Source organism: Artibeus jamaicensis, unplaced genomic scaffold (genome assembly GCF_021234435.1).
Source record: "Artibeus jamaicensis isolate MK-2021 breed Jamaican fruit bat unplaced genomic scaffold, CSHL_Jam_final contig_497, whole genome shotgun sequence".
NCBI lineage: Eukaryota > Metazoa > Chordata > Mammalia > Chiroptera > Phyllostomidae > Artibeus > Artibeus jamaicensis.
Window position 1 is genome coordinate 5,986,424 of NW_026521863.1, and position 27,653 is coordinate 6,014,076.

At 43.6% G+C, this 27,653-nt stretch overlaps 1 protein-coding gene across 5 annotated transcripts in view; it reads right to left on the minus strand.

Annotated features, from left to right (window-relative positions):
- The window catches only part of TULP4 (TUB like protein 4), a 205,876-nt gene that overhangs the window by 30,528 nt on the left and 147,695 nt on the right, over window positions 1-27,653 (minus strand). For all 5 annotated transcript variants that reach the window (XM_037126219.2, XM_053668691.1, XM_037126218.2 and 2 more), the window contains 3 exons: window positions 17,340-17,520; window positions 15,657-15,791; window positions 6,724-6,890 (listed from right to left, as the gene is read on the minus strand). In XM_037126219.2, coding sequence (XP_036982114.2) covers window positions 6,724-6,890; window positions 15,657-15,791; window positions 17,340-17,520 — 483 coding nt within the window. The remainder of the gene's footprint in view (window positions 1-6,723; window positions 6,891-15,656; window positions 15,792-17,339; window positions 17,521-27,653) is intronic.

Here is a 27,653-nt window from a genome sequence, read left to right on the forward strand (position 1 = left end):
TATTGTAATGACAGTGGAGTCCAAGGTTGTGCTTATATTAATAAGCCATGATCTCAGGATCCCATTAAGTCCTCTAAGCCTGTAGAAAGTCCTTTCACATTGGGATCTAATGCACAGCATGGTGTTACAGTTATAATATACAGGACTATGCACTCACAGCTGCTAAGAGAGAAGATCTGAACCTTTCTCACCAGAAAGAAGAAATGGTGGTGATGTGATGTGATGAAGGTGTTAGGTAACACAAAGGTGGAATTGTGTTGCAATATATAATTGTATCAAATCCAGGTGTTGTACACCTTAAACATGCTTAGTGTTAAGTGTCAATTATATAGCAATAAAGCTGGGGAGGGGAGGGGGGGAAGATAAGCATACACGTGAGTCCTTTTATCTCATGTCATCTTCCTTTTCTAGTGTCATTCCTGTTGGTGATCATTTTCCTACGCTGTTTTCTGGTACTCCAGATGGCAAAGGCCTGGTGACAAAATATTCTATTGAGGAAACTGGAAGAAGACTTTAAGGACCAGGGACTATGTGTTCTTGCAGATGTGGGGTGTGGGGCTTTTACCAGAGCTATGTCTTGACTTAGCATCCTAGTCGGTGACTTCTGCCACCGGGTCCTCTAGGACCAGAGTCTGCCTGCCCATGGTCCTCGCCCACAGAGCTCTGTCCCTCCCTAGGACCCCCACCTCCCAGGATCACTTCCAGAAGAGAAAGGCACCAAGCGGTGAAGTTTAATGAAGCCGGGAGCACTCCAGGGGACACACACACCTGACACTCGCCAGTGTTTCCATCTGGACGGCTGCTGTGTGCCAGAGGAAAACTCAGGTGTAAGTCTGTGGACAACATTGCTCTCAAATCACACAAAAGAACCATTTTTAGGAGTGATGGCTAGAACTGTGAAATTGACAACATTAAAGTCCTGATTCGTGTAGGAAAGTTCACATACTTTGTGCATCCACACTGGAGGCAAAGGGCAACAAAGCGAGCCGCCTGCTGGTGGGAGTTAGCGAGGTGGCCACCCCGTGCTCTGGTGTGTGTGATGGAACAGCCAGGGGCATAAGCCAGGTGCAGGAAAAAGGGTGAACGCACAGGCACATCTCAGAGGTACTACAGGTTTGGGTCCAGACAACCGCAGTAAAGCAAGTACTACAATAAAGAGAATCACAATTTTTTTTTGCTGGTGGAGCATCCTCCCTTGAGTTTGTAATAAAAACAAAACATCACCCGCGAAGGTCAATAAATCGAAGCACAAAAAGCAAGGGCCGTGAGACAAGGCACCCCTGTCAGTGAAGTGCCTGTACCCCCCTCTCACTGCTAGTGCTGGGCCAATTTAAAGTGAGCGCAGGCTAATTTGCTCCAGCCACGCCCCTGATGCAGGACAATAGAATGGAGGTGTCAGTGGCCAGCTTCAACTCCTTATAGCACCCAAAGACATGCTGAATACATCCTGATCCTATCTCCTGCCACTCTGTGAGAGAGGCCATGCACCCGTCCAGTCGCTTACTCAGCGATTCCAATACTGGTCTGCCATTCAGCACAGCTCTGCTCAGTGTGCACAACAGGCCAGACAGACTCTGGGTGTGAGAGAGGTTCCCGCCCTGGGGCGCTGCCATTCGGGGGGAGAGGAGGAGAAAATACCTTAGTATCTGTTCAGACTACTCTATAAAGGCGAGGGGTGGAAATGCTGTGAAAAAAAAAACTAGGTTAGGATAAGGGGCCAGAGGAAGACCAGGGAAGTCGCTTCAGCACAGGCCCAACTGAGTGAGGGAGCTTATTTACCTAATTTTTAATTGGAATGAAAGCTTCCTCACTATCTGACTATTTTTTGTACACAGTAGTGAATTGAATGAAGTCTTCTATAAATTTAAGGAAATACAAAGCAGGGTGTCTTTCCCATATTAAAGTTAAGCTGATCAAGCAAAATTAAAGTCAATAAACAACAAAAGGGTCAGAGAGAGAGAGAGAGAAAATGACGCCACTCAAGCGCCCGGTCTCTGTGGTGGAGGGGGGGATGACAGGATCCAGGCTGAGGCCCCACTGCCCAGCCCACGGAGGGGTCCCATCCCTGTGAAGGTCATGGCAGTCTGGCCCTCCCTTCTGCAGCTCCCTCTGAAGGAGCCGGGAGTGTCTGTCTTGGAACCAATGCACAGCAACAGTCTCAGAGCCCCCAGGAGAAGCGGATGTTGAATGCTTGTATGAGCATGTGCAAAAAAGGAAAGCTTTCTAGAACAGTGCACTTTCAAACAAACTAAGCTGGTAACTGGTCATCAACAAATTGTGTTGGTTTGGCCACCAACTAAGTTACAGTAATAAAAAACTAGCTTGGGATTCACTGACCCAAAACCTGAGTTTTAAAAGAGTACACCACTTTGTATCGTGTAAGCAGATGACCGAGGGAAGGACTTTCTCGTCTATGTACCAAATCAGGCAAAGCACACCCACGGCAGCTCTGTGAGAACAGGCAGATTTAATCCTCAACAAAAGGAGGCAAATATACTTTTTCTAAGGATTCTCCTTTAAGAGCGTGAAAGTCTATGATGATAAATGAGATCTCTTATTTGACTTTTCAATTCCCACATCTACCTTCTTCTTCTTTCTTCTCTCTTATTTATTTTTATTTATTGATTTTGAGAGAGAGAGAGAGAGAAGTAGGGGAGAAAGGAGGGGAGAAGAGAGGGAGAGGAAGGGGAGGGAAGGAGAAGAGAGACAGGGAGAGACAGAGGGGTGGAGAGAGGGAAGCACCAACTTGCGGCTCTCACCCACCCAGACACACACCGGTCACCTTCTGCACCTGTCACCTCAACGGACCAGGATGCTGCCCCAACCAACTGAGCTACCTGGCCAGGACCCTTCTCTCTTCATTTTCTACCCAAATACCTTACATCAATAATTTAACCTTGTAGAACAAAAGGGGACCCGTCTCACTTGCCTTTAACGCAGGAAAAAGTTCACAAAACCAGAACAAAACAGACTGACCAAACAGCAGCCCGGACCCCCACTACCGAAGTCGGCCACGTTTCAGTCCGTGGTGCCAACTCTGAAAATCCGCGTCAGGCAATCAGACATGCTACTATATATAGACAGTCACAGAAAACGGCTAATGAGATAAATTATAGAATTTTAAATTACAACAGGTAGGCAGGAAAGGAAAATGAATCACAGTACATTTCCTTACAAGAGTTTCAGCCACAGGCATCACTATCAGGAGTAAATCAGGAGAGTCCATGTTAGAGCTGAGGCTCCATGAGTTCGTGCTCGGCCGAGAACGGCTCTGGACGCAGTAATCTACAACCTAATTAACTTGGAAGTTAATTATCCATTCTCAACTGTATTTCTTTTTTATGAACACCTCAATAAATTGCCTAACTTCTTTCCTGCTATAAAAATGTCTGCCTTCAGACTCCTTGAATAGCACAGCTCAGGTAACGTGATTTTAGAATCATTCCACACAAAAGTAAGTTGGTACTATACATAATTAATATTTTACTTGATTTTTAATGACATCATTATTTAACTTTATATTATTAAGGCAATTTTTTCAATGGTTGAAATGGACCTTCAAATTTAAAAAAAAAAAGTAATTTATTTAAAATGCTGAGACACTACATGGATATTCTGGCCCAAAGGAAAATAAACCAAGCACCTCTTTCACTCCTGAACCCCGGCAGTATAAATACAAGACCCGCAACACCTTCGAGTCACAGCTGATGAGATCTTTCGCAAGGGTTAAGGCCACTGAGGCCTTATTACATTCGGGCACACTCAAGATTAAAAAAAATGAAGAAAACATAGTCTTTCCCTTAAAGAAAATAAAACAAGTGGACAGAAATACGTGATACATGCCAGAGGCATTCGGTAGCCCGAAGGTTCATAGAGAAGGGCCGAAGGCGCTGGGTAGGTTTACAAACGAGTGTGGCCGGTCTGGCGGGAAGGAGGGTGGCTTCTCCCCAGCTGAGACGGCAGGACGGGACCCTCCTTGTGGAGGGAGCAGAAGGTGGCCAGGAAGGGCGCCCTGAGTCAGAGAGCAGAGCAGACAATGCTGCAGGCACTTGTGTGCTCCGGCACAGCAGTTCACAAGTATCCTGATGAACGAGAAGGCCTTTTTCCCTCAGAAAGAGCTGAAAATTCCCACCCCCTCCTACTTGTCTTCCGTCTAAGCAATAGGTAGAGAGCTGGGATGAGACCTGATGAGAAGGGCACCTGGCCTATTGGTTCAAGCAACCAATAGGAAGAACCGTAAAAATCATATGCTGACAACTGTCCATCTATCAGCCCACTAGACGACGGCTCACTGAACACCTGCTATGTTCCAGGCAATGCACCAACAGAAGGGTCAGACAGTAAACAAGGTTAAGTCTCCCTCAGTCTCAAATCTGTAGGGACTCTGGGACCTACGTTTATTTTGCCATATGACTTAGCCTCACGCTAACAGCCTCAACTCCGCTCCACTTTAGCTCTTCCCTGGTTTGTTTGCTTCATCACTTCCAATTACCAAACTTCTACATTAGGAATAGAGATTTGAAATTCTTCTCCAACTACAAATTCTCATGCTGTTTTCATCACTTCTTGAACATGCCTTCTCATGACTTCACACTTCCCAGTCTCAGATCAGAAAGCATCCATTTATCTACCCACCCGCCCAGAACCACACATCCCTAGTAGCTCCCTCAATCTTCTCCTAGCTTTTGCCTTTCTGCTGTATTAATCTTTCCAATCCCTAACTTCAGGCGACCTGCATCACTTCTGCCTCCAGGGACCGCAGAGAAGACACAGACAACACTGACTCACTTTAAAGTCACCCTCTCAAGCTTGGGCTGGGACTTAGTTTCAGCTTATTGTCTTTACCGGCTCCTGTACCATATTCCTGTACGTTAGTGCTTAGGGCTTAAGAGCTTAGTGCCAGGTGCACAGCAGCCCCTTAAAATATGTTTTACAGCTACTTGAGCAAACAAGTTATGCTTATTTGTCCACAGAGGATACTGCATTGTCAAAAGATACATTTAAATCCTGTACCGCAGGATTTAAAACCAAATAATCCAACAACATAAAACCAAATAATCCAACAAAATACTGGCAAGGGTCTCAAAGAGTCTTCTCTCCAAAGAAGCAAAAATGGCCAGTAAGCAGATGAAAAAGCCTATCAAAGGATGCTCAACATAATTCCCAGGGAACTACAAATCAAAACCTCACACCCATAAGGATAGCTACTATAAGAAAAACACAGAGTCCTGGATGTGGCCCAGTTGGTTGGGTGTTATTCTGCAAAGCCAGAGATTGATGGCTTGATTCCTGGTGGGGGCCCATGCCTGGGTTGTGGGTTTCATCCCCAGTTGGGGTGCTTAGGAGAGGGAATCTTCTCTCTCACATCAATGTTTCTTTCTCTCCCTCTTTCCCCCATCTCTAGAATCAATAAAAGGAAAAAAATATTACAAAAACACAGAAAACAACAAGTGTTGGTGAGGATCTAGAGTACACCTTGGGCACTGTTACTGGGAATGTAAAAATGGTGCATCTGCCATGAAAACCAGTAGGGAGATTTCTCAAAAAACTAGAAATAGAGCTACCATATGATCCAGAAAGTCTATTGGGTATTTATCCAAAGGAACCTGAAGTAGTGTTTTAAAGACATATTTGTACACCCCTGTTAACAGCAGTATTATCTCTAATGGCCAAAAGGTGGAAGAAACTCTTTATATACATATATAAGTAAAATGGCACATTATTTCAGCCTTAAAAAGGAGAGAGACTCTGACATACGCTGTACTGTGGGTGGGCCTTGCGGACACTATGCTCAGTGAAACAGGCAGTTGCAAAAAGACAGACGCTGGGCAGTTCCAGTTATATGAGCATGCAGAGCAGCCAAATTCATAGAAATAGAAGGGTATCAAGTTGCAGTTTTATAAGGTAAAAATGTTCAAGATTGGTTACACCACCGTGGAATAACCTTTAACACAACTAAACTGTACACTTAAAAATGGTTAAGATGGTAAATTTTATGTGATGTATATTTTACTGTAAGTTTAAATAAAGATATATGTAAATAATGAATGCCTGCATCTAATTACAAAACACCCCTATCTGGTATGTCTGCCTCTCTGATGAGCTGGGCAAGGTGAGGACATGGGTCCCTTGTTTATGACCATCCCCGCCAACTGTCAACCCACTCGCCGTTCACTCTCCGGCGCACTCCACTGAGAATTCACTGTAACTGACCTAGACAAGAAATGAGCTGGTCTGAAGATTTCTGGAACATAAAAACAATGGTCTGAAGATTTCTGGAACATAAAAACAAAGAGAAAGGGGCCCACCTGCGCACACTTTCTTAAAGACCTTTAAGCTTTTAAACGCAGTTAACAATAACTTAGTTGAAATATAGAAGTATATTACTGACATAACAAGCATAAAATCAGAGTGAATAAATGAAGATTCAGCTTTTACTTCTGCATGTTCCTTCTACTTCAGACTGATGATGTAAACACCAGGTCACTCTGCTTACTGTCCACTCATTTGACTAGACGGTGAAAGAAAGTATTTTGGTTTAAAGGCAAACATGTCTTTCTTCCTATTTCTCCTGGTCCATACCCCATAATTTAGTTCAAGTCAACAAAGGATTGCCCTGTCAGAGACAATTACAGCGAGTATAACCACCTCATGAGTGTTTAAGGAAGACTGAGGGCGCACTAACACAAGGTGTCACAGTGCATGCCCTACACACAGCCTTACTTGCACTAGAGTGTCCAGTGTGAAGATGTGCTCCCCACGAACATTGTAGAACTTGACCATGGCGTTCTTTAGGAGAGGGCCGTTGGGAAGGTCACCGAGCTGGGTTTGCCATTCCATACCAGCGACTGCCAGGAGGTCTCCCTGCGTGCACCACTGGGCCACCACCTCTGGAATCACAAGGAAGAAATGGATGGCGTGAAGACTTGACCCTCTCTGAACATTGACTTAAGTAGTTTAAAAACAGAGGTGCTGAATAGATGTAATGGTGGTTCTCCCCTTTTCTCTCTTGAAGACATGAGCTACCCATTCCTCTGAAGACAACAGAGACTCTGTTAAGAACAGATGTTTATTACTTAGATAAGAAATGTAGTTCCCCCGAAACATAGCTAAATCAGGCGAAGATCATATATGACAAAGCTGGCAGGTTAACTATCTATCTCTAAGCCAGTATTTCCATAATAGGACTTGCAGAAGTCTGGGAGAGCAGGGAAGGTAATAAAACCTATGACTGTATGTCCTAAGTGTTCTGCCCACAGCTGTGCCCCCTACTCCCAGAGATGACTCATAGACATTAAAAATGCCAGAAGTAGAAAGTAAATCCAGAGCGAAGCCTCATTTTGTGCTCATTTGATTTCTGTGCACCACCAGGCATATAATGTGGAGGAAAAGGTTGTATCTGTTATGAAGGCCCTGACGTTTACTCAACAGTTGATGATGTTGCGCGGGGCTTAGAACGCGACAAATCCTTCTGTTGGGTTGTAGTGGGTCAGAGAAATGTCCACACTGGGGATGTGATGCCCTCCTTTACCTTCCAGTGCCGACAACAAATGGCTCTTAAATGTTTTGCCTAATCCCAATGTGAGCTGGTTATTTACTTCTGCTGGTAAAACAAGCTGTTAGTGCTATACATTTACAGTACAGTTTCTCTTCCTCAACACCCTAAGACCACAGGTAGCTGACACAGAGTTCCCTGAAGTCTGGAGCACAGGGGGCCATTCTGCAGAGAGTCTGGGCAGGGGTATCCATGACGCTGGGTCTGGAGTTCACCAGTTCCTGGGCTCTCACAGGTAACACTTGACCGTGGCATCTCCCCTGTTCATGTGTCCCACCGGTGCTGACACGAACACCAACCACTCAGAGGTCACTGAGGCACTTAACTTCCCTTGGAGACCGGACAGTAACCCTGGGACAAGACAACTCCCCCAACCCAGGGAAGCCAGAGCCTGCTTGTCGAGTCGGCCACAGACAGAAACTAGAGACAGAGGTAGCAGAGGGCTGGGTGGAAGTACCTACAACGGGCACCAAATGAAAGAAACTCTGCAACTTCAGAAAGCAAAAACATCAGTGAAAGGCGTTTTATCCTGCCTTTTCTTATAAAAGGAGAATAACGTTGAGTACAAACCGGGAAGTGAAAAATAAAAGAATAAAACACATAACATGGAATAGATTTTAAAAAGGTGACAGGGGATGCCACAGGGCTTGTGTACATGCTCAAGTGTGCCCAGATGCCTGAAGGCCCAGGCCACTCGGCAGAGAGCCTTGTCCTGAGGACGAAACTGAAATGACCCGCTCAGGATGGTACCTCTGGAAGCACATGGCAGTCCAAAGGAGGAGCCTAAGAAAAAGAACAAAGTCTACCATTGTTCAGGGCAGAAATGTCACTGCAATGCTGTGGAAACAAAGACAGAAGCACTGAAGCCCCCAGGCTCCTCAGCGGACCCACTCTGGGTAGTGGGTGAGCGAATACCTGAATCATTCTCTTTTAAAATTCATTTTAATAAGAATCTTTGCATTTTGTCTTTTCCCAACAGAAAAGTGGCCTATGGCCCGTGGCCCCACGGGTTGACCCAGACACATAATTACATTCAGAGGCTGCTCAAAGAGGAGCCCTGGGCACTTGAAGGTGGTTGTTTAGTAGGTGGGGCCGTCTGCGTTAAGCATTAGCCCAAGCCTTTACAAGCAAAATGCTCAGGGACTTCTTTAACACAGTTCAGGAACAGAGTCAATAAATTCAACCGAGTCACTGTGGTCAAGCTGCTAAATTATTCAACAAACTAGGCTGAGGCATAAGGAAACGATTCTACTGAATCGATCTACTGCTGCTTTAATGAGGCTGGGAACTTAACTTTCTGGACTGTCCAGTCCTGCATCAATGCCTGGATGCCCATTGGGTCACTGTGCATCAATGCCTGAATACACACCAGACCCTCAGATGACCATCTGAATGACCTCAGGAGGAAACTGTTCCACTGTCCAGACCACCAAGAATCTGAAGATTAACATGTTGGGCCAGTGCCGGGGTTAAGAATACAGGACTGGCTCTTTTCAAGAAGATACTTTTGCCCTGGCTGGCGTAGCTCAGTGGATTGAGCGCGGGCCTGCGAACCAGAGTATGGCGGTTCAATTCCCAGTCAGGGCACATGTCTGGGTTGCAGGCCAGTTCCTGGCAGGGGACGCATGAGAGGCAACTAAACATTGAGGTTTCTCTCCCACTCTTTCTCCTTCCCTTCCCCTCTCTCGAAAAAATAAAGAAAGAAAATATTTTTTTAAAAAAAGAACACACTTTTTACTATAAGAACCCTTAGCTTTCCTTTCTCTGTTGGAACAGTCTACGTACTGCCTGGCTGTGTTTCTAATTTACGAACCCTAGGACTCTTCAATAAATCTGTCACTTACTTCTAGGCGAAGCCTCCTGACTCTTTCAGAGTGCATTTGAGAGTTATAAAGTCACCCTGAGACAGCTGCAGTCTACAAAGGCAAGCCAGTCTTTCACAGGAGTAAGTTCCACGATAACCAGGCCATTCTTGTTCTACCACTTGTGCTAGTAGCGACACTGAGGGATGCGGCAGGGACCAGTGCCGGGCCAGAGGGACGCGGTTTGGACCCTCTGACAGCACGAACCGTCCTGACATGTAGGACAGGAATGCCAGTCATCGGGGAAGCAGGGTCCCTCGTAACACCCTGATGTGAAGAATTCACGAGTAGGACTGAGAAAGAAAAACCTTGGGTTGTTCAATTTCGGCCAGGGGTACAGGAGTACTCTCGGGGGCTGAATTCCTAGCCCTGGAGTTTTAACTGGAGAAGAATGAAAAAAAATATTCATTCAAGTTCTAGATGTCACTATAATGAGGAAGAGGCAAGGATACGAAGTCCAGGTGTGGTCAGGACAGAACCTTCGTTGTACCAGACATTTTGGTAAGCTATGCCTGACTTATTTTAGAAAAGAATCCCTGGTATCTTTGCCCAATGTCTAGTAATAATTTCATTTTTTTGAATCTCCAAAAACTTTTTAAAAATATGACTTAGAAGGAATGAACTAGCGCTTTATCCAGGAGCCTCTTCTCATTATTCCTTAGCATAGTCTCTAGGGCTGTGGCAATCTGAAGTGCAAAAGAGGCCCTTGCTCCTGAAACACCGAATTTTCTTGATGATTATGAAGTGTGTGTGGATTCTTATCTCTTAAACATTTTACACAATAAAAATCAGCAAAACTACACTATTCCACTGTACTTTGGCCAGCCAATCTTACGAATCTCTCTTTGGGAAAAGCCTGGAGGATCAAAATTATATATGCAGCCAGGCTGCGGTGGGGAGAGGACCACGTTCTTCTGGACACATGTACTGGAGCTGCCGGCTGGGAGCTGGGGGTTCACTCAGGTCTTTCCCCTTAAACATCCAAGTTCAAGATTCGTCTTTTTGTTAGTCATCAGATGTGTGTGTACTTGTGTGTGTGCACGTGTGCATGCAGGTCCGCACACAGACAGAAAAGAAGGCAGGAATGAAGCAGGGACTCATGTGATGGTACAACAGCAGGTACAGTGTTTTCTCTAATAAGAGTGCTGTTCGTGAGCACAGCAGGACTGAAAAGAAAAAGTCTGTCGATGAGGACAACCAGAGAAATCTTAGGAGCTAAAACTGTGGGAGCGGGCAGCTACACTGACCAAAACCTCTGAATCTCCAAAAACTCCTCATGACCTTCTCAGTGCTCAATGAAATGAGAAAAAGGAAATTCTGCACAACAAAGAAAGTCTCGAGTTTGAATTCCTTTATAGGGGAAAGTGGGTGAAGAGACACGCTTTCGAGAGCTTGCTTTGCTACCAGAGACACACTGTTTCTGTCAGAGAATTTTGAAACTCCTGAAGAAATTATTTTTCTTTGAAGGATACCAGAATGTGCCACCTGAAACATGCCTCATTGGCATAAGGATTATTTTGAGAATAAGCAAATACAAGACAAGCTCTCTGCCTCTCCCAATTTGCCAAAAAGCAAGATTTAAGTTTGTCAATGTGTGCGACCTGCCACCAGGAAAAAACATAAATCAGTACCTGGAGACTGACTTAGGCCCTATCAACCTGGAGAAGGCACCAGAAGAACCTACAAAACAAACTGTATGAACTAGCCCTTATCTTGCATTAGTTCCCACCACTTACTGCCCTAGAAATTTAGTCCTTTTCCTTTTTTTTGTCACTTCTCTAAAATGTATTATTCTTTTGTTAACATGCTATGTAATCCTATGTTCTCACCACCTCATGAGTTACTCATCTCCGAGTGCTTCCTTGAGTTGAGCGCAATGCCCAAGTCAAACACTGTTTGCTCTTCTCTTGTCCGCCTGTTTGCTGGTCTACTTTACAGGGTCCCAGTTGCGGAACCTCAAATGGGTAGGAAGAAAAGTTTTTCCTCTCCTAAATCCTCAAGAAAGAGTAAAAGTAAAAACAAAACAAAACAAAACAAAACAAAAAAACCCAATAAGGTAAACCAATCTATGGTTCACTGTATGATAAAAAGTCCCCAAATTTAGGATTCTCAAATTTTTCATTGAGGCACAGCTTGCTCAGGAAACATCTGCAAAGCAAATGTCATTCCTCACCCCCATTCACATGGAACTCCATGGGAGTTCAGTCTGTGAATTCAGACTCCAGAGGAGTCTGGCCAGATATCTGGGGGGTAGGGCCCAGAAAGCCAATCCTTCCTCTCCCCGTCCCCTCCCACCCTGGCAAGAAGGGAAGGAGTTACAGAAAGTGCCAAATGCATCCTGGGACTGAAAGGACCTGGGGTTTGTGAGGTCCTTTCAGTGCCTTGGTGTAACAGGATACAGCTGGGGGGGGGGGGGGCTTAAAAAGGGATTTGTAATGGAATCCAGAACTCAGGGTATCTAGGAAATACTAAATATATATATATATATATGATGTCCTCACCCCCACAAGTCTGAACACATGGAGCAGGGCCACTGAGAGCTGTTTTGCAGCTAACCTCTGGCATGGTCACTAGAAAAACATATCTATAACCTTTAACCAGTTTCACAGATATGTTAAATAGCTGTGACCATGCTTTGAGCCAGGGATATGAAAGTGACTTCCACCCAGGATGTAACTGGGAAGCAACAACCCCCCCCTCCCCGGTTACAGCGCCTGTGTGAGAGCTTGTAGTTGGTTGGGACCGCATGGCTTTGGGGCTCCCTTTGCTACACAGCTTAGGTAGCCGAAAAGCAGGATGTAGCAGTGACACAGAGCTCTCTCTTAGTGGTTGGGAAGAATGCAGGAGAGACACTGCGGGAAGGAAAAGGGTGAAAGCACTCTTGCTGGTGGGTCAAGAGAAGGTGCCATAAAAGTTTGGGTTAAGAACTGGAGATCGCAGCTGATGGTGCTGGGAACCTCGGGGGGCCTGCCAGCTGACCATGGATTACTGGGACTGCCTGCTTCCTTTTCCTGAGATACTGTACCCCAGACTGGGCCAAGGGGGGAAGGAAAGACTGTGTGTGCTGGGATCTTAATGAAGACATTAAGTCATTACTCTTAAGTCTGTATAACCTTTGAGTAAGTAATTCCTTTCCTTTTCACCAATCTCTGGCATTGAGAGACGTGATTCCCTGGCAGCAGGCAAGGTGAACCTAGTACAGGAGGACCCTGGGAGAAGCAGGGGGGTCCATTCGGTAATAGTATATTATGTCCACCCATGGGTCTGTTCTGTAACACTGGAGCAACTATAAAAAAAGCCAACCTGGCCGTGCAGACCTGTATGCCCTGCCCCAGCAGCTGAGCGGCCCTGTAACACAGGCTGCACAGAGCCTCCACAGGCAGTGGGGCCAGACACCCCATGGGGCCAAGATGCTCGCGCTTCTATGTGTGGCTGTGAAAACTCCTGCTCCTTTCTGGAAAATGGCAGCCGAAAGAGGGGCAAAGACTCTGTGGGGTTGACAAACATAGCAGACACTGGCCCTAACTGGTTGAGATCTGGACACTCCAACAGTGTGCAGGATTTGGGGGGAAAGATTTAAACGGGTGGGTGTGGAGGAGCTCACTCTCTTCCTCGTCCCTGGTTAGGGTGGGGCATGGAATGTTCATGGATTCCACGGACACACAGATACACGAACTGGGAAAGTTCCTAGGCACTAGGGGTGCGAGCAGCCTTGCATGCTGGAACCCAGTGGACTGAGCCCCTGGCATGACCAGCTGCAGTGACGGGGCAAGACACCCTGGTCCCAGGAGAGAGACAGAAGCTAGGTGAGGCAATGGTGATGCTGGAACCCACAGGCGTGTACCCCAGAGCGGGAGAACCTGAAAGCTGGAGAGACGGGATACCGGTTTGTGCAGGGACCTGGGCCTCCAAAAATGGCAGATAATCATGACAGGGACCTTCTGGGCATGGGTCTGGATTTCTGTCTTTCTGAGAAAAAGGGAATTTCTGTGTCTTGAGGAAGATGTTGGCTTGGAGCAAAGATGCTCCCAGCCACGCCCCCCCCACTGGGTACCCTATTCATAAAAACCTTTTTCCTTCTCCACCAATCCTTGTGCTATGCTTGTACACGGAAGCAGGTGGCCAGATCTCAGGCTGCTACACACACACACACACACACACACACACACACACACACACACACACCCCATGAAGGAAGTCTGATAGGTGGCAAGGAAAATGGCTGGTCATGGGGACCATGAGCCATGGGGAGTTCTAAGTTCCTTTGCACATGACATAATTATGGTGTTGGTAAAAAACTAAAGAATATCTTAAGTATCTTTCTTCACTGGGAGTTTTCTGATGATAATTTTTGAGACAGTAACAAAGAAACACTAAGTGGATATAGGATAGGCATTAGAATAAAACTGGAGTCAAAAAAATTTCACATTTGTGAGGGCTACTTTGGGTCATCTTCCTTGATCAAATGAGTTCTTGATCCTTTGCTGCAAATTTGATGGAAATGTGTTGAAAATGCTGCTCCAATACAATCTAGTCTGAGAAACAGAGAAAAAGATAATACATTCAAGGAATAAAAAAATAAAGTTTTCATATGTAGGCAGGTTAGTAAAAAAATCAGAAGAATTCTCCCTATAAAGAATAAAAAGGAGCCCTGGCTGGTGTAGTTCAGTGGATTGAGTGCAGGCCTGTGAAGCAAAGGACTGCGGCTCAATTTCCAGTCAGGGCACATGCCTGGGTTGCAGGCAGTTCCCAGTGGGGGATGCATGAGAGGCAACCACACAATGATGTTTCTCTCTCTCTCTCCTTCCCTTCCCCTCTCTCTGAAAATAAACAAATTTTTTTAAAAGAATAAAAAGGAAATTAAGTGGTAACTGCATTCTTTTTAGCCCTGATCAGATATTTGAGAACAAAGTCCAGGATTTCAGACTAGACGTTGGTTCTGATTAAATGAATGAACTTGGCTAAAAGTTTTAAAAATAGAATTTTGAAGAAAAAATAGAGCTTAAATTACTAAATATATGGGAGAATTTAATTTATAATGACCATCCCTGTATTTAAGTTCCATAAAATACAGAGAAATTCAGAAAAAGCCTAAGAATTTGAGCTCACCATCATCACATAGACAAAAAAATACTCTGCATCTAACAGCTCATTTGTGGTAAAGAAAAACTTCTTACCTGGTTCATGTTCCTAAGGAGTCTACAGGCTAAACAATTTATACATTTATAGTTTTGAAACAGCAAAATGGGATGCCCACAGATAGGGTATAACTTGCTTCTACAAATATTTTCTAGTTGAAAAAATCAATTACTAAGTAGTTAGGGGCAGGGGGATGTACAGGCAAATATGATGCATTCCAGCCAATCAACAGTTAGGTATATGGACTTTATTGTCTACTTCCCTGTGATTCCCAAGCAACTCAGCCAGGACGCAGCGGCACACAGTCAGGACTCTGGCCCGATGGCCAGTTCTAAACGACAGTAGCAGGTTAAACTGAACATTCTGGTTTGCCCCCACTTCCCACTCAGATTAGTTGGTCCCTAGAACATCAAGGACTAAAGTAGGCCCAGGGGTTTCTATTTCCATTACACCATTCTACCCTGAGGAGAGAATTATTTTTCAGAAAAACTCACCAAGGCCACATGACCAGTACTATTCTCACACTGGAAAATTCAGACCACTCTAACTGCCTATGGACACTGCTTTTCTCTTGAGGTAACAGCCTTTCACAATGGCTGTCAGGAAGGTATCAGCACTTGACTGCCGACCTTCACATCAATGCTTCAGTGGTGTAACCGTGAACCTCTGTAAGTCTGCCAAGGTAACTCTGCTGCACAACAATTGGTCCCTTAATAAGCCTTCAAATTGCAAGGGCTTCTGCTTAAATGTGTCTCGTGCACCGTCTGCTGTCTTGAGAACAGCAGGTGCTGCTGCCCAATGCTCTGTAGACAGTGTTGGCTTAAGGCCAACGCACTGCGCACCAGGGAGGGGACCACTCTTGTCGCAGGGGGAGAAGAGGGGGAAGATGGAGACTGACAGTCAGCAACCCCTCCTCTAGGCAAGACCAGGGAGCGACTTGTCAGTTAAGTAAAGGGGTGAAAGGAAAGGGCCTTTACCAACAGACTGCCTTAAGTCAGAAAGAAGTCACTGCAGAGGACAGGAATCACTAAGTACTGGGTGTGCGACGCCCAGCCCGGAAGGCTGGTCCCGGGGACTGGGGTCGCATGCAGCCTCTGTACCTTTCAGTCCTGAGCGGATGACAGTAGGAGACAAGTCATCATAGTTGTTCATTAAACTGATGTCCCCCGAGGTGAAGCTGACAGTGAGCAGAGGTTTGATGTTCTGCACCGGGATTGGATAGGCTGCTGGACCATCTGTGGGAACAAAAGTACTGAGTAAAAAGAGACAATGAGCACACAACCAAAATCCAGGGCCACAAGCTGCCATCTTCAGAGGGTCTTACAAACTGCCTGACAGTGTAGATCGGACACTGGACTGGGATGCTACCAAATAGAGCCCCATTGTACACCACTTCCAACTTCACAGCCCAGAGGGTGCTCACCAAAGAACCCTAGGGTGGGTGGTGGTGAAATGCGTGAAAAGTGTATTAACTTGGGCACTAATGTGTTATATGTTTCTAATGGTAGGCAAATGTAACAACTGAATGTCTTATAACATACAGGGTGGGGCTAAAGTATATTTACAGTTGTTCAGATGGAAAATCACACATTAATAGTTAAATAACACAAGAATGAACTCAATTTCATACACGTACTTTTGGGTTTAGACTGTAAACCAACTTTTGTCCCAACCTGTAGGAGAATGGTGGGGAGAGGGATGACAATGTTTTATAATCCTGGTCCCAGTGGGGCAGGTGCTAATGGGAAATGACTTTTAAAGACTTCCCCAAACCAGCTCTTCATGGGACAAACCTGCCTCACAGTCACGGGAAAGAGCAGGCATCGCCCAGCGTGTGCCTTAGACCATGAAGGGCACTAAGCACACAGCGTGAGCACAGCTGTCCAGGCTGAGGGCAAGTCCTGCCGCAGTGTAACCACTCCTAACTGGGCAGTTGTGCCTTCCACTATTTCATAGCATGATTTCATTTTGTTTAAAAAAAAAAAAAAAAAAGAGGTGGTGCAGGGAATAAGACACTGAAAAAGAGCCAGGCCCTGGGCAGGCCAGCTCTGAGTGCCAACACTGGTTGGTGATGGCCACACAAACAGTGAACCTTTCACTGTGTCGGCCACACATTTACAGGTAAAACACTGCATGACGTGAAGGAGGCTACAGTCCAAAGCCATCTCCACCAAGTTTGAAACAATCTTCCATTACAGGTCTAAATGTGTGAAAACTCAGATGCCAACTAATCTGGTTTAATGTCGCTGTGAGGCTTATGAGGGGTGTAGGTGAGGAGGTGAGGGGATGTGGGGGTAGGTTCTTCTGAACTAAGAGAGGGAAGAGCTTCTACCCAAAATAAAGACAGGGGCATGGCTATCTGTCCAACGTGCTGGCCTTCATTATGGGCAGAAGTAACAATCCTTTTCTCATGCACTAAAGCTACGGGCTTTAACAGCATTGGGGATGTGGAACCTCACATTCTAAGTCATCATGATAGCACAGCGCATTTCATCTCCAGCTCTTTATTCTCACCACATTGCAGGGACACAGAGAAGGCCATAAAGTCTCATTTTCTAGCTAGTAACACCTAAGCCAATGGCACTTCATCATCCTGACCAGTGAAGGCAAGAAAGAGGATGGCAGAGAGAAGACAGTCAAATCAAGAACAGAGATTAGGCAGACTGGCCTTGCATTTCGCTCACGAGAGCTTGCTTCCCAGTAAAGTCAGGGTGTTGGGCCTGTGGCAGACCTTTCCCCTCCTTCCTCCAAACGGGTCTGACCCCCTCGGAGCAGCGAGCTACCTTGGGGAGGGGAGTAGTCATCGGAATCCGTGTCGCTCTCGCTGCTGTCCTCCACCAGGAAGGCAGGGTAGTTCCAAGACATGCTCAGGATGCCATCAGACTCGTGTAGGAGGACATGGGCAAGCATCCTTCCGTGGCAGTCCATGACGATCACCTGCCCATCGGCTGTACCAAAAAGCACCTGCAAGTGAGGAACAGGACTGCTGATGACCAGGGGGCAAGGCCCTCCTATTCCCGAAAATCTCATCGCCTCGACTTGTTTAGAGAGGCAAACTCTATTTAGAACTAAAAACACAGACCACCGAAGTAACTGAGGGGATAAACAAAGCTTTAAGTAGAGAAAATTTAGCTGCTTGTTACTCCAAAAATTTTAGTCCTCTCTAATACCGAAATGTGACTAGCAGCACGATATTCATTATGTTGTATGGACATTATCAAACAATACTAGCAAAACCCCAGTTTCACCTTCTGTGAGTTGTTTTGTTTTCTTGGGTTGGAGGAGGAGAGTTAAGAGGGTAATATTTATTTATTTTTCTGGAAAATAAAGCAGCAGCAGAGGTTTGTTGGTAAGAATTTCTCAAATTTAGGTGTACATTTAACCCAAGAGAAAGTACGTTTGGTTATGTAAGCATGTTATCTAACCATACTGGGAAAAGAAGATGATCCTGAGATGGTTTGTCTAATATTTCATTTCACTGTGAATAAGAATGGTACTAATGTATTAATAATTAATGTTATAATGTATTAACGGTATTAATATCTTTATTAAGTGCTGATTTTGTGCTAAGCACTATACTGAAAGCTTTACCTTACTACCTGTCAAAATAATCCTGAGTAAAGTACCAGCGATGCTGGAACAAAGGTCCCATGCGTGTGCTGAGGCTGACCCTAAGGTATGGCCCTCACGGCCATGCTGAAGGATGGGACAGGCCCAGGGCAGAGCAGGCAGGGCAGAGGAGAGCAGGTGGGGGTAACCCCTTCTATCAGAGCAGCTCTAAAGCATCTCCCAGTGGCTGGGAAGCAGGACCTCCACAGGTCCATGCTATTACCTCCTGCTTTGTGTGGTGGGCCTTGCAGTCTGCGTTGACTGCCATTAAAACTTTCTACCTTTTGTGTCTAATGAGATCTCTCTACCCTGAGCAACTCATTGTGACGACCAAGCAAACTATTTCCATTTTACAGATGCAGAAACAGCCTGAGAGGAATGCAGCTGAGAAAGTTAAGTGGTCAAGCAAGGGCTATCTGATTAGAAAGATGAGGATTTAAGGCTTTTCACATATTGCCTCTTTTTGCTACTAAAATTATAACACTAAGGCCCTGGCTGGTGTGGCTCAGTGGATTGAGTGCCAGCCTGCAAACAAAAAGGCCGCTGATTTGATTCCCGTCAGGGCACATGCCTGGGTTGCAGGCTGGGTCCCCAGTGAGGGGACATGAGAGGCAACCACACACTGTTGTTTCTTTCCCTCTCTGTCTCCTTTCTTCCCCTCTCTCTAAAAATAAATATATAAAATCTTCAAACATTTTTTAAAAATAAAATTATAACACTAAGCTTGAGGGCCAAGACTGTTCACAGTTGTTACCTCTGGCATCTTGTTTTGGGTATACAAGAGACACTCAATAAATGGGTTTTTTTTAATGCATTAAAGTCTGTAACAATCAAAAGGCAAATTTTATCAATAGGATATAAATGCTGATGATTAAGACAGATTCACGAAGGGAGTGTTGGCCATTTCTCCATCTGGAAGGGTGCTGGTGTTGAGAATACAACTACCAAGTCTTCCAGTGCTTTGACAAAACCTCAGATGCATGGCCTTCTGCCCCAGCATCTGCAATTTCACCTTGTTAGAACCACCCTCGCATACCTGGGGGTTGCAGCTTCCTGTAAGTTTGGTGTGGCTGAACAAAGAATGAGGGCATGCACAGGTTTCTACAAAAATTATGATTCCGGGAAAGATACTGAGGAGATAAAGAAGGCTGGTATCCTTCAGAGAACAAAATGATCTTGGAATGTCTCTGACGTGTGTTCTGAACTCTGAAACATGAGTATGTGAGCTAAGGAATAGCTTCTCTTGATAAATAAACTAAGAAATTTAAAAAAATTAATTGCAAGAGGATATATTTCATTTAAGTAGTAATAAGCTTACTAATTAAGTAGTAATAGAATTTACAGAACTGTTAAAATAAATCACTTTCTATCAAATATTCCTTTAAGCATGATCTACATTTTAATGACTGAAAGCTAAAAAAAAAAAGGCTAAAACTTTCCCCAGGGAAGTGATGAATTATTAGTGCATGCCGTTTAAAGAAAACACAGACAAAAGCAACAGAAACTCTGCCGAAACTCTGGAAAGGCGGACACCGAATGCTGGAAAGCAGTTCTAAATGATGATAAATACTGAATATGACTTCCTGTAACTTCAACTGAAATGTATAATTTATGTGTTTCAAATTAAAAAAATACACTGGAACCCCACTGTAAGACACATGGCATGGATAACTCACTCATTTGTTCAAGGATGTTCTGAAGAGCAGCTCTGTACCTTGGTGCTGGCTGAAAGAGTCATTTATCATTTATCACTTACAGCTGTTTGTTTTAATACTGACAGCTCATTAGCAAACAGTCACTCTTCACACAGACACAGGCACGGAGTCCCCTGAGCCCTCCGTGTTGGTTCTTACAGTGCCCACGTCTTACCAGTGCAACCATCACCACGATCTGTGCTGCGTGACTACCTGGTCTCTGACTGCCACACTAGACGGTAAGCTTTTGAGGACTGGACAATGCCTGCTCTGCTCACTGCGATCTCCCCAGGGTCTGTCTTGGTAGATGACACACAGCAGTAAGTATTTATGAAGGCAGGGGATACACCTCTGCACTGAAGTGTCTTTTGAATCCCACCCGCATTTTTTCATTTTGGAGGAACACATATCAAACAACAGAACAAACACATAATTCCTGGATAAGGGGCCAGTGACTTAATAAGTTACCAGTGCTCAACATTACATTAAGGTAAAATGGAACAAAAAGCCAGCCCCCCTCTCCAGCTCCCCCCACATTATTATCCAGTTCCAAGCACAGCTTTCCTGGGAAGAGAATACAGTATAAAATTTGAGAGAAGGAAAAAAGCACAGTCTACTTGTGAAACAATGATGGAGGGAATTACTCTGTTTCGGAACAAATATGTCACAAATAACTGAAGAACACTAATACAACCTGAAATCAAATTTTAAAAAATCTCCACTACAACAAGTTCTTTTCATGCTCAATCACTTCTAATGAGATACCCTTACTTGTATATGATATATATGCGTACATATAATTCAGCATGTTTAAGGATGAATACTGCATGGATAAACCTCAAGGGCATTATGCTAATGAAATAATCAAGTCACTGAGGCCAGATACTGCATGATCTCACTCACATTAGGAATCTGAAATGATCAAACCCATGGAAACAGAGAGCAGAAGAGCTGTTGCCCTGGAATGGAGGAAGGGAAACAGAGTTGCTGTTCAGTGGATCTGAAGTTTCAGTTACTCGAAATGACTGCGCGCCGGAGACCTGCTGCCCGCGTGGCGCCTGCAGTTCCCAGCGTGGTGCCGTGCATGTGACAGTGTGTTAAGAGTGTGGACCTCATGTTAAGTGTTCTCACCACAATAAAACAATGCAATATATTAGGAATCTAAATTTATTTGAAAGTCAGTTTCTAGTGAATTTAGTGTTATATTTCCTTCACGTGTCTTTATTAATACCACAGCATGATGATGGCTTTGGTGTCGATGCAGAGCCCCTGCATGCACACCAGCCCTACCCTTGGCACTGAAATACAGTCTTGTGTCACACTGGAGGGAGGTGACGTGTGCTACTACCAGCGACAGACCAAATTCTAGGTAGCCCCTGATGAGCGCCCTTCTTGACTAGGCCTCAACTTTGGCCTAGAAAACTACTACGATAGATTCTCATCACAAATGACCTCTCTTTCTCTCTGTCACACACACACACACACACACACACACACACACACACACACACACACACACAGAGAGAGACTTGAACAAACACTTGCATGGTTCTGTCGACTCAAGGCTGTGTTGCTAGGGTGACAATTCCAGCCCTGTTAAGTTCTTGCTTGGAAAAGCTCGAGGTTGCCAAAAGAATATACTGTTTATTCCAGATAAAACCTGACAACAGGTACCCCTGTCTTCCAGTCTCTGTGGGAGGGTAGGTCCCTAACTTTGATAAATACCTGTTAGCAAACCCAGATAGCCTAATCACATTGGGATACCTGCCTCCTGATTTTTGTAAATTTCCACTCTGCTTGCATCCCTTCCTGCCTCCCCACGTCTTACTCCCTAATTCTCCCTTTAAAATGCTCAACCAGCCCTGGCTGGTGTAGCTCAGTGGATTGGGTGCAGACTGCAAACTAAAGGGTTGCTGGTTCAATTCCCAGTTAGAGCACATTCCTGGGTTACAGGCCAGGTCTACAGGGGGCCATGTGAGAGGCAACCACACATCGATCTTTCTCTCTCTCTCTTTCTCCCTTCCTTCCCCTCTCTAAAAACAAATAAATAAAATCTTTAAAAAAATGCTCAATCACCTCTGCACAGATGGAAGCCTAGTTCAGTTCACGCTCAACTCTCCTCTTTTTGGAGTCATTGTTCCTGGTTAAAATCTGCCCTTCCCTCTAACCAGTGTTAGGCTTTATTTTTAACACCAGTCACAAGTGCTGTTGGGTCTGCTTCCATTGCTCTGTACCCTGACAGCTGCTGGCTGGTCAGAAGCCTTTTACTCTACTTAGACCAGGAAATTATTTCCTGTTAGCCCTTTTGTTAAAGAAGTTCATTAGTAGGCACAAGAAGAAATTAGTATTTTCATATATTGAAAAATACATAGTATTTTTTTTATGAACATTTAGGTTGTTTCCACACCTTGGCTATTGTGAATGATACTGCAATGGATATAATGTGCAAGCATCTATTTAAGGCCCTACTTTCAATTCTATTGGATAAATACCCACAAGTGGGATTTCTGGGTCATATGGTGGTTCTACCTTTAATTTTTTGAGGCATCTCCATTCTGTTTTCCATAATGGCTACAACATTTTCCATTCCTACCAACAGGGTACAGGGTTCTAATTTCTCCGCTTCCTCACCAATGCTTTTGTTTGTTTACTTGTTTTGGTAACAGCCATCCCGACAGGTTTGAGGTGGTGCCCGTTTCTGATGTTGACATGCATTTGCCCAATGACTAGTGACGAGCATTGTTCACATCTGTGGTGCTTACCAGCACGTCTTCTTGGGAGAAATGTCTATTCTAATCCTTTGTCCAATTTAATTCTGGTTGCTTGGTGTTTTTTTTAACTTGTGACTATAATCTCTATTTATTTATTTTAGAGAGGAGAAAGAAGGTGGTAGAAAGAGAAGGAGAAAAACATGGATTTGAGAGAGAGACACTGACTGGCTGCCCTCTGTACGTACCGTGTCCGGGGACCAGAACCCCTAACCCCAGCATGTGCCCTTAGTGGGAATTTAATCAGCAACTTCTTGCCTTGTAGGTTGATGCCTAACCAACTGAGCCACAATGGTCAGAGCTTGTTTTGTTTTGATGTTGAACTGAAGGAGCACCCTAAATATTCTGGATATTAAACTCTTATAGATAGACGGTTCGCTAATATTTTCTCCCATTCCAAAAGTTATCTTTCCACTGTTAATTGTTTTCTATGCTGTGCAAAAAAATTTTAATTTAAAGTAGTCCTACTTATCTCATTTTGCTGTTACTACCTAGCTTTTGGTGTCATATCTAAGAAATCATTGCCAAGACCAATGTCATCAAATTTTCCCCAGTGTTTTTTTCTAGGAGTTTTACAGTGTCAAAGTCTTTTTTTATATGGCATAAGACTGACGCATGCACGAGCCCGCAGTGCCTGTGGCGTCATGGATGAGATATGAAACAAATTTACATGGACTACCGAGTCCTGTGGAGGAAAAGGGACGGCATGGCTACTCCCTCAAGTGGGGAGCGCCTCAGAGTGGCCTGGCCACCCTCTCAAGAGCACGCAGACCCTTACCTAGACAGGCTTTTATTGGGTTTAATTTGCGCAGGAATACAGGTACAGCTCATTAATCATTGTCAGGCAGTAAGGGTCAAACAGTAGGTAGCATACAAAGAACTATTAGGGCTTCTTCTAAGTCAGGGTCTATCAGCTAAGAAGCTACAAAACTTTGGGAAACAAACTCATTTCCTGCTCGGGCCTTTATCATTTAACTAAGAGCATTCTTAGCAAAGCAGACTTCACGGGATTTTACATATCCTTTCTCAGGCCTGAGATCCCCTGGGGAGCCCGCCCTTTCCAGCACAGGGCTGCACAGCCCTCTGTCATTGTTTCAGGCTTAAGTCAGGCAGAGGAGACAAGATAGCCAAGAAATTTTCGGAGACTTCTCATGGACTCAGGGGAGTCAGGCTTCGTCAAAGACAAGGGGCGAGGGTCCATCACCCCGTTTCTCCATAGTCCCCCAAGTCCTTCCCTGGGGCCTCCCCATGATCATGCCTGTCTTAGGTGGTTCCCCCCTTGGGGAATCTTACCCATTACTGGCTAACTGATCAAGTATGGGGGCCAGTTGTGGATGAAGTAAAAGGAGAAGAAGCAGGGCTCCTGCCAGGGAGATAAGCTTTGTCTCCTTAGTGGCTTATGGTCTGAAGGTCGCTCACTCAGCCTTAGCCATGGGGGGGATGGGGGGAGGGTTACAGCTCCTAAAACCAGGCAGGGCGGTTCCCAACCTAAGACAATGCTTGGCCCTGGCTTGTGTGGCTCAGTGGATTGAGTGCTGGCTGGCAAACCAAAGGGTCAGTGGTTCAATTCCCACTCAGGGCACATACCTGGGTTATGGGCCAGGTTCCTAGTAGGGGGCACATGAGAGGCAACTACACACTGATGTTTCTTTTTCTCCCTGCTTTCCCCTCTCTCAAAAATAAATAAAATCTAAAAAGACAAGGTTCAAATTTGATTTTTTCCCCATGATCATATATACTTTTCCTAGCACCATTTGTTAAAAAGTCTACCCTTTCCCATTGTGCACTCCTGGCGCCCTTGCTGCAGATTGTTTGTCTGCACATGCATGGGCTAATTTCACGGTTCTCTATACTAGTCTACTGGTTCCTGTGTCTGCGTCTATACCAACATCATACTATTTTATTTAGTGCAGCTTTGTATGTTTTGAAACCAGGACGTGCAATTCCTCCAGCTCTGTTCTTCTTTCTCAAGATTGTGTTGGCTATTCTTAGTCCTTTGTGGTTTCATTTAAAGTTTAGAATTTTTTAAATTTATGTAAAAAATGCCATTTGGACTTTATGTATATTGCCTTGAATCTGTGGATCACTTTAAGTAATACGAAGATTTCAATAACTTAAGCCTTTCACTCCATTAACACACAAGATGTCTTCATTTATTTGTGTTTTCTATAATTTCTTTCATCAACATTTTGTGGTTTTCAGTGTACAAGTCTTTCAGCTCCTTGGTTAACTTTATTCTTAAGTATTTTATTATTTTTGATGTTATTATAAATAGTATTTTCTTAATTTCCTTTTCAGATAGCTCATTGCTAATAAATACAAATGCAACTAACTTTTGTATACTGATTTTGTATCCTGCAACTTCACTGAATTCGTCTAACAGAAATTGTGTGTGTGTGCGTGTAGTCTTAAGGAATTTCTACATATAAGATAATGCCTTTTGCAAACAGAGATAGTTCTACTTCTTCCTTTCCTATTTCAATGCCTTTTACTTTTCTTGCCTAACTGCTCTGGCAAAGACTTCCAGTACTATCTTGACTACAAGTTGAGACAGCGAGCATCCTCATCTTGTTCCTGACAATAGCAGAAGAGCTTTCAGTTCTTCACCATTGAGGGTTATTATGTTGAAGTCTTTTCTTTCTATTTCTATTTTGTTGAGTTTTTTTTAATCATGAAAGGGTTTTGAATTCTGTTAAATGCTTTTTCTGAATCTATTGAGATGATCTTATGATTCTTGTGCTACATCCTGTTAATGCAGCATATTCATTTTCAAATGCTGAGTGTCCTTGTATACCAAGGATAAAACCCACTTGATTCCTGTGTATCATTCTTTTAATGTGCAGTTCAGTTCAGTCTGCTAGTATTTTATTGAGGATTTTTGCATGTATGTTCATCAGAGACATTGGTAATTTTTTTGTTCTTATAGTGTCTTTGTCTGGCTTTGGTACCCGGGTGATGCTGGCCTCAAAAAATGAATTTGGAAGTATTCCTTTGTCTTTTGAGTTTTTGGAAGAGACTGAGAAGAAACAGTGTTAATTCTTCTTTAAATGTTTGGCAGAAGTCACCAGAAAAGCCATCTGGTCCTGGCATTTTCTTTCTTGGGAGGTTTTTGATTACTAATTCAATCTCCTTACTAATTATAAGTCTGTTCAGATTTTCTATTTCTTCATGAATAAGTCTGGGTAGGTTCTCTTCTCTACGAAATTATGTTTCATCTAGATTATCCAATTTGTTAGCATATAATTGTTCATAGTAGTTTCTAATGATACTATTTCTGTGACATCAGTTATTATGTCTCCTCTTTCATTTCTGATTTTGAGTCATTTTTTTTGGTCTAGCTAAGTTTTTCAATTTTGTTGCTCTTTTCAAAAAACTCAACTCTTAAAGTTTTATTTTTTTCTGGTTTTCCATATCATTTTATTTCTGCTCTAAATGCTGTTTCCTTCCTTCTGCTAATATTGGACTAAGTTTGCTCTTTTTCTAGTTCCTTGATGTGTAGAGTTAAATTGTTTGAAATCTTTCTTCTTTTATATATTGTGTTTATTGCTATAAACTGTCCCCTTAGTGCTGCTTTTACTATATTCTATAAGTTTTGGTATATTGTGTTTTCATTTTGTCTCAGAGTTTTTCTAATTTCCCTTCTGACTTCTTTAACCATTTGGTTCATTTACAATTTTTAATTTCCACATATTTGTGAATTTTCATGTATTCCTTATGTTAATCATTTAGTTTCAATCCATTTTGATAAAAAAAATGTACCTGATATGCTTTCAGTCTTCTTAAATTGGTTTTCCTCTTTTTTTAGTAGTAGTTTTTTAATTTTTATTTTTAAAAATATTTTATTTATTTAGCTTTAGAGGGGAAGGGAAGGAGAGAGGGAGAGAAATATCAATGTATGGTTGCCTCTTATGCATCCCCTGCTGGGAACTGGCCTGCAACCCAGGCATGTGCCCTGATTGGGAATCGAACTGCAATGCTTTGGTTCGCAGGCCCGTGCTCAATCCACTGAGCTATACCAGCCAGGGCTATTTTCTTCTTCTTTAAAAAAAAAAAAGTTTAATTATTGTTCAAGTACAGTAGTCTCCATTTTCCCCCCACCACAACCCCTGCCCCACCCTTTGTTTTGTGACCCATCATATGATTCATCCTGGAGAATGTTCCTTGTGCTTTTGAGAAAAATGAATATATATGTTCTACTTCTGTTCAGGCTATTTGTTAGGTCCATTTGATTTATATTGTTGTTAAAGTCTATTATTTCTTTATAGATTTTCTGTCTGAATGTTCGAGCCATTGAAAGCGAGGTACTGAAGTCTCCTACTATTACTGTATTTCTCCTTTCAGTTTGCTTCATATATTTATTTAGTGTTCTATATATTCAGATGCTATTACATGCATATAGATTTATAATTGTTATATCTGCCTATGAGTTGATCCTTTTACCATTATATGTCTTTGTTTCTTATGACAGTTTTTGACTGTAAGTCTCCTTTGTCTGCTATAAATACAGTCATCCTTGCTCTTTTGGCTAACATTTGTATAAAATATCTTTTCCATCCCTTTGCTTTCAGCCTATATTTGATCTTAAATCTAAAGTGAGTCTTATGTAGGCAGCATACAGCTGGATTTTGCTGGATTTTAAAAAATCCATTCAGCTACTCCAGGTATTTTGACTGAGGAGTTTTAACTTATTTACATTTGAAGTAATTATTGGTAGAAAAGTACTTACTATGGCTTTTTTGTTAATTGTTTCCTATGAGTCTTATAGTTCTTTTGTCCACCTTCTCCTCTCTTGCTATTTCCACTTGCGTTCTATTGATTTTTTTTTTTTTGTATTCATACGCTTTCATTCCTTTTTCTTTTGTGTAACTTCTATAGGTATTTTCCTGGTGATTGCAATGAGGCTTCCATAAAACAACTTACAGTTCTCATATTCGGGAAGTTTTCCATCATTATTTCTTTGAATAAGCTCTCTGTCCTTTTCTCTCTCTCTTCTCCTCCTGGAGTCCCAAATGCATGTATTGGTCCA